At 27.7% G+C, this 7960-nt stretch overlaps 1 protein-coding gene across 1 annotated transcript; it reads left to right on the forward strand.

Moving 5' to 3' along the window:
* The first annotated feature begins 475 nt into the window (after positions 1 to 475).
* Positions 476 to 7359, forward strand: LOC111641041 (zinc finger protein 16-like). The gene is made up of 2 exons (XM_023387147.1): positions 476 to 746; positions 5542 to 7359. The coding sequence occupies exon 2, from the start codon at positions 5578 to 5580 to the stop codon at positions 6724 to 6726; it is 1149 nt and encodes a 382-aa protein (XP_023242915.1). The 5' UTR covers positions 476 to 746; positions 5542 to 5577; the 3' UTR covers positions 6727 to 7359.
* The last annotated feature ends 601 nt before the right edge of the window (positions 7360 to 7960 follow it).

A 7960-nucleotide genomic window follows, 5' to 3' on the forward strand; every position in this document is an offset into this window, starting at 1 on the left:
TCATCCAGCTTCATTTCTGTGACTTTTTCTATTTCTTCTATCCATCTTATCCGTTGCCTTCCCCTCTTCCTTCTACCTTCCACTTTTCCCAGCATAATAGTCTTCTCTAGGGAAACTTCTTTACGCATCAATCTTTACGCTCAAACGTTGCCTCTTTGTAATTTAAAATCTTTATATTAAAGTATTTTTAAATCAATTTAATAATCAAATTCGATAATTCTTCACACATAAAATTTATTTATTCAATAGCAGCAACATTAAAAATTGTGTAGCGTTCTATGACCCAGAACATACCCAGCGCCACTCTCGTCACATTTCATGTTATTTTGTTCGAATGAAAATTTAATAAAGCGTTTAATATATTTTATTTTATCATAATTATCTCATTCTCGAAAAAATATGTTTAATAACAATTGAAATTTTGTCCGAATTTTATTGATAAAAAATGTATTTTAAAAACTGCAGACTTTTTCATGGACGATCCGCTATTATCCTCAACCTATGACGTAATGAGGGGGGAGGGGAGTTAATAAGATTAATTTCGAATATTAAAGAAATAAAATGAATTATATATTAAAAAGAAGATTTTGTACATAAAAGAATGGGAGAAATAATAAAAAAACGAAAATTTAAAAGTTAAATGCAATAAAATGAAACGACGATGTTAGGCTTAGGTATACCACGTTTTAACAAACGCTAGGCTTAAGTCAATATGGCGAAGGTGTAGTCGGACGTCGTACGATGGCGTAAGTTAACAATTTGTTTTATCAAACTACCATTAAACAAATCTTCCTTAAACAATCTAACTTAATTTTTATTCCATAATACTATATATATTTAATTTAACTTAATTAGATGGATTTATATGCTAAGCCTAATTTTAGGTTTAAGTAAAGCGATATTACGTTCGCCATTTTCTTTCGGAGAAAGAAAGAAAGAATGTAGACGCCATGTTGAAATACTGATCGTTCAATAAATTATTCTTGTAATTGTTAAATCGTAGCATTACTGGATAGTTGTATATTCTTTATACTAAATATTTAGCGTGTTTCCGTTAAGCCTAATTATCAGCTATGTTATTTAGGCTTAATTTTAACCCTAACTATGTTTATCTAGCAAAATGGCTGGCCTAAATATTCAGCATTTTTCAATCGCAGTTTATAAATATTCAAATATTTTTCTAAAATAAATTTGTTTATTTTATCATAAATCGTATGTTACATACTACAAAATACAACACAGTTTTCTTAGATTATGTATTATTATTTACATTAAAGTAAACAAGGGAAAATTAAAGATTATTTTCTTTGTTCTTTCTTCGATGAATGAGAAAATTATATTTACTAGAATGTTATGCATCAACGTTTTATATCAAATATCAACTATTTTAATACATTATTAGTTTGACTTGATTTATATCTGGAAACCTTTAATTAACAATTTGATTGATTAATTTATGACATTTTAATGGTATTTAAAAACAGTAAACTGTTGGAAAAATGAAATTAAACTTGACATATCTAAAAACTATTTTAAAAATTGCACAATTATTATTTATCAATGTACAGTACATTACAATATCAACCAATACATAGAATTTAAACAATAGAATGCAGGTTTTCTTATAGACAATATACTACTATATTGATTGTGGATATATATATACTGTAATAATAATAAACAAATCTTCCTTAAACAATCTAACTTAATTTTTATTCTATAATACTATACATGGTTTACTGTGAAGAAAATAAATCTTAAACTCATGATGTACGTTTTGAATTTAAAACTTAATAATTCTTCATCTAATGTTGTTTTTTTTATATCATATATTTTATTTATTGATGATAAAACAAGTAAAAACTGTAAAAAAATAATATGAAAAAATATTTTAGTAAATTATTTAATAACTGACATCAAAGAAATTTGATCAATTTATTGTATAAAATGATTAAAGTAAATTTTCTAATTAGCATACCACTTTTTCTTGTTATTGATTTTTATTTTAAGTACAAATATTAACCATTCTAAAATATAATGCGTCTTTATTATTACTTTATTAAAGGCACATGTTTTTAATGTTTAATATTTCTTTTAATAAATTAATCTTTCATTTTCAAAAAAAATAAAAAGAAAGATAAACTTTAGTGATTAAAAATTAAAATAGACAAGAAAGTTAACTTTCTAGAAGGCTGAACAAATTGTAATAAATATGCAATTTGTTAAAATACAAAATTAAATTTTAATTAATGTAAGTCAATCATCCATGTTAATAAAAATTGGATTTTTGATGGTTAAAAACCTTCGAAAATGTTACAATTGAAATATTTTTTTTAAAGATGACAAGTTTAATTATTGGAATTTTAACAACAAAACTAAAAAAATATTTGGCTGCTTCTGCTTTTTATATTGTAATCATTATTATAAAGTATATTAAATATGAAAAATTGATGAATGATACATTTTTAAATTATTAAAAACTATAATATAAATAAATATTTAAAATATTTCTGAATCTTTTATCAAGTATACATTTTAAATGTCTGGCGGTTTTTTTCTTTTGGAGTTACATTCTTTGAATAGTAGCCAGCAAGAATTTTTGGTACCAAATTTTCTACCGAATAATAAGCTCAGGCGATTCCAAATAACAGTTAAGTTCGAGTGAAGTCCTTCTATTAATTTTTTTTTTTTTTTTTAATAGAATATACAATTTAATTAAACAGTGGTACAATTCTGATGAAATGAGGGACATTAGCCATACTATATTTGTTATGTGGCTTTTTTCTATTAGTTAATTTATAAACTTTACATTAAAGGATATATTATTTTTAAGTAATCTATGTTATGAAATTTTGTTTCACTTGGTCAAATTTGACTAAAGGTTAATAACAGAAAACTAAAAATAATGGAGTAACCAAATCTAGATTTTATTTTAATATGTTCATTCTGTTTTATATTTAGGATTTTTTTTTAGACAGTACAGTGTGTGTTATTTAATTTTACATTGAAATAGGAATAATGTTGAATGATGGTATCATTTAAAACTGAATGCAGTTTTGATTCATTCCTTTATAATTCATCAAGTTTTTTTGATGCAAAAAAAAGTGAATTGTGCATTATTGGGATTTAGCTTCTCATTTTGAAATCTATCTTCCCATCAATGGTGATCAGACAGCTAAATCACTTCTGTGTGTTTGAAAGTATGATTTTTAAAAAACATTTCTTCTGTGCATCTTTCAAATGATTAATGAGAAAAACAATGAAAATTTCATTACTTTTTTCCTATATAAAATAATAATGTGATGATTATTAACATTTTCAGTCCACAAGAAATGAGAAAGCTGATATTTATTAAATTTCTAGAGTATTTAATCAAGTTTGTTTATTTCTGATAACAGTCTTAAGACTATTATTAGAAATTCATACAGTTTTATATAATCATCACTTTCTTAATATTAATATGTAAACTGAAAACTCTATTTTTAGTTTATATAGTAAGAACTTTATTAACCTAACTATAGTTTCATGTTTCATGAGGATGAAAAGTGTTAAGAGGAAATAAAACAAATATAACCAATTATAAAAAATGCTTTATTAGATTCAATTAATTGAGAGATTGTTTTTTTACTCTTTGTCCTATTGACACTAAGAGAACTTTTTTATTAAATCCATTGTGGATTCAGCCAAGCCCACAGTAGGACAGCCAGGTAGTAAAAGATGGGGTTTGACACATCTAGAACAGATCACATCCCAAAAAATTCCTTAGGGTGTTTTTAATCTGTTCAGATTTGTACTTGTGTGTCTCAAAGTAGTAGGCTACTCCAAAAGAACTTTGCCTATCAAGAACATTCACACTAATGCAAGGATAAAAATAAAAATACAAAAGTTGGAAAAGGTTTGATATCTGATTTAATTTAAAAATATGATTCCTAATAAGGTATAGTACAATTCATGTGCATAAAATTTATTTTTGATGAATTTGATAATTAATTTTAGTCTATTGTTTTTTTACTATTATAAAAACTATTACTGTTACTTGATTATTGTATAAATATAATTAAGTAAAATCAAAAAAACCTAAATATTATGCTCTTTTAATAATACATTCTGTCAAATTAATACTGGAAATTGTTAAATAAAATACAAAATATTGGTTTTATCCAAATTTATTTTGTCATCTTCAAAATAGACCCCATTTGATGCAAAACACTTACTGCCAATGAATAATCCAGTCATCAAAATACTTCTTATGAGTGCTTTCTGGTATGGCCTGCAGCTCCCTGTGCGAATTTTTTGTTTTTTTTTTTTTCATTTGACTCAAAACGTCTTCCACAAAGTGGTAATTTGAGTTTGGGGAAGAGGAAAAAGTCACACTGGGCCATATCTGGTGAATATGGTGCTTGGTCAATAACATTGTTGAGATTTTGGTTAAAAATTTGTGTGCAAAGGTCGATGTATGAGACAGTATTATTATAATCCAAGTATTGTTCTTCCATAAATCTGGCCTTTGGTGAAAATTCTCTCTCAAACACCTCATAATGCCCAGATAATATTGTTTGTCCCTCTGGAAGAAATTCTGAATGGACAGCATCACGACAGTCAACATTGATTTTTGAGTGACTTTGACATGGATTTTTTTATTTTGGCTCATTCTCAAAGCGCCATTCCAAAGCCTGTTGGCTGGTTTGCATGTCAAACTCATAAACCTGCATCTCGTCACCTGTTATGATGAGTTTCATGAATGTAGTGTACAAATTGGTTTGTTCAAGCATGTCTTCAGCAATCTTTTTTCCAGTGCTCTTTTTGAAGAAAATTCAGCTCCTTCGGAACAAGTTGTGCTGCAACACATCAAATGCCCAAAACATTAACTAAAATAGTGTGAACAGATTTGTGAAACATGTTCAGATTCTGAGCCATCTCTCTCTCAAGCTTGAATGATGATTTTCCATCACAATTTCCTTCACTTTGTTGATGTTTTCATCAGCTGAAGATGTTGAAGATTGACCAGAACAAGGCAAGTCTTCCACCACTTCTTGGCCATCTTTAAATGCTTTGTACTACTTGTATGCATGTGTTTTGGATAAAGCTAACTCACCGTAGGCCTTCTGCAACATTTTCAATAATTCGGCATAAGAAATTTTGTTGGCAACACAAAACTTTAGACAAACTCTTTATTCAATATTTTTGTTCATTTTAAAAATTGCAAAGCACACTTCATATTCAATGATGAAACCAACAGTTGTAAATAAACTGGTTAACAGACGGCATTACAAATTCACATGACAATTAAGTACACTAATGCCAACTTATAACAAACGGTTTGTCCATTTCAAAAGCCTGTGTAAAAGATATGAAAACAATCCCTAGTATTTATTTGACAGAATGTATATATTTGATTTTTTTAAATGTGATTATTAGTGATAAAATTGTATATGGACAGATAAATCCAGCTTTTAGATGTTTGAAATTTAATAGTTTATATATATAAACATGTAGTAGGATACCAAATTTATTTATTTTATTTCTTTTTTTTTCCTATAGAACTTTGCTGAGGAAAATGATTTACTTAATTCTATAATGGGTGACCAATCCATGATTGTTAGTGATCAATCTGAACATCCAAGTTTCATTGCCATGAAGCCACAAAATATGGATGAAGTATTGTTAGAAAGTAATCATATTGGACAAATTTTTCTACAGGATAATATTGCAAATGAAATTATTGTTGAACAAAATGTGGAAGTTGGATCAGATGACGATAATCAACATGGTGATATTATTTTGGTTCCAAATAGCATTATTAAACAAGAGGATATTATAGAAGGTGGTGAGGTAGTTGTTGGATCAACTGTAGGTAATGAAGTGGTTATTGGTGATCATATCAGTTCTCATCTTACAAATGATAGATTTATGATGGGATCTAGTATGGAAATGGATCCAGATCAGATTGACGATACAGGATTTGATGATTCTAGATTGGTGATTGATACTCATTTTAAAATGGAAGAACCAACTACTGTTGGCTTTGACTGTAATGAATGTGGAGCAATTCTGAAAAGTAAAGCAGCTCTCAAGAAACATGTAAAAAGTCATGGGAAACAAAGATCTGGAAAATCAAAGAAGATTGGATCTGAAAAGCAACATGATAATATTTTGATATCCAACAAACCATATTGTTGCCCATCTTGTACTTACTCTTCACAAAGAAGAGATAAATTAGATAAGCACATGCAAAAGCATGTTCTCTTGGAAGGCTATCATCCCTGTGGTAAAAAGCGACACAAACCTGAAGCACCTCTTCGTCGTCACCGACATAATGCTGAAGAATACCGATGCCCATATTGCCCTTACTCGTGTACAGTTTACAAAGCATTGAAAAAACATCAAAAATTACATAACGCAACTAGTAATAAGCAATTCACAATTAAGGTAAGCTGCAAAATCTGTGGAAAGGATCGTGCAACTGAAGCCGATTTACAAAAACACATGAAAAAACACCGCAATGACAAATTCTTTTTATGCGATATATGTGGATTTGCTAGTATACAATTAAAAAAGATTATACAACATCGTAGAATGCACACAGGTGAAAAACCACACTTATGTCCTCACTGTCCCTATAGATCAGCCCGCAGAGATAATCTACGATCACACGTTAGGCGCATGCACAAAAAAGAAAATGTATATATTGATACCTTCAATCCAGGTGACGAGAAAAGCGAGTGATGTTGATTATTGTCAAAAAAAATTTAGTAGTTATCTTTTTATAGCTAAACATAGAAATGCTATAACAGACAATTCTTATTTACCAGAGATTACAGGATTTATTATTAGTATCAATTGAGACTTAAAATACCAAATTTGTCATTATAATATTTTGCTGATCTTACAAAAAATGAAAGGGAAATTATTACTGTGATGTGACATTTTAATAAATTGTACATAAAGAATGTAAGCATGGGTGCATTAAGCAAATTGGTAATTTCCCAACATTATGGTTATTATTATTACATACTTAAACAACTTATGTCGTTTGTTCAACAATGATTCATTAAATATAAGTAACCACAAATTGAAATTAATACTACTTTCCTGCTATTATTGTATGAATCATTAATGGTTGTGGAAAATTAAGAAGAAAAAGTCTTAAGAATTCTGTACTCTTTTAAGGTATTTAAGAAGTAAAAAAGAAAGATCTTGCTCACCTAGTCAGATGTTTTCTATTAAGGTAGAAGTTTGTTTGAAATACATCTGATTCTTAAACTTCCAAATGTGTAAAATGGCACATTGGTGTTTCAATTGTAATTGAATAGTAGTGTGTTGGTCTTATGAATAAATTGATGTTTTATGTAAAATTAATATGAAGTGATATATATATATTTTTTTGAATACAATTAAATCATAAATAAAACAATTCAACTATAATTTCAGATCAAATTCGGTCTTTTCAGAATGGCACATATACATCTAAATACAATAAATTCCTCTAGTTATGAACCCAATATTTGCATTAATAGGTTGAAACTGATTTAATGCTGCAACCTTTCCCCTTTTTTTTTTGTGTGTGATCATACATCATAGTCAGTCATATCATCTGTTAAGTTAATTTATGTAGAAAGTAATGTTTAGTGTCATTAAGCCTCTCCTTTTGTCAATTTTATCCATTGTTTCTGAAGATTTTAGTCATCTTGCTAGTCTTCCTTCTCCTCTTGATAATTTTTATAAAATAATCAATTTGTATACATTTTTTTTCTATGAAAATTTGCATAAATTAATAACAAACTAAATACAAAAATTACTTAGCTCAATAATTTGTGGAAATAACAGTGAACATGTAATTCCTGCAGATATGCAGATATTTACTAAATAGAACATAAAATAATAATTTTGTTTTTCATTTGCTATTTGATTTTAAAAATTTGGAAATTGTCACTTCTGAACTTTTTTTTTAAAGTAAAAA

The sequence above is a fragment of the Centruroides sculpturatus genome, unplaced genomic scaffold (assembly GCF_000671375.1).
Source record: "Centruroides sculpturatus isolate CEXI.00-Female unplaced genomic scaffold, Cexi_2.0 scaffold1316, whole genome shotgun sequence".
Lineage (NCBI taxonomy): Eukaryota > Metazoa > Arthropoda > Arachnida > Scorpiones > Buthidae > Centruroides > Centruroides sculpturatus.

Excerpts from the sequence above, each read along its gene's own strand:
- LOC111641041 (XM_023387147.1), top strand. The coding sequence starts at position 5,578 with ATGGGTGACCAATCCATGATTGTTAGTGATCAATCTGAACATCCAAGT.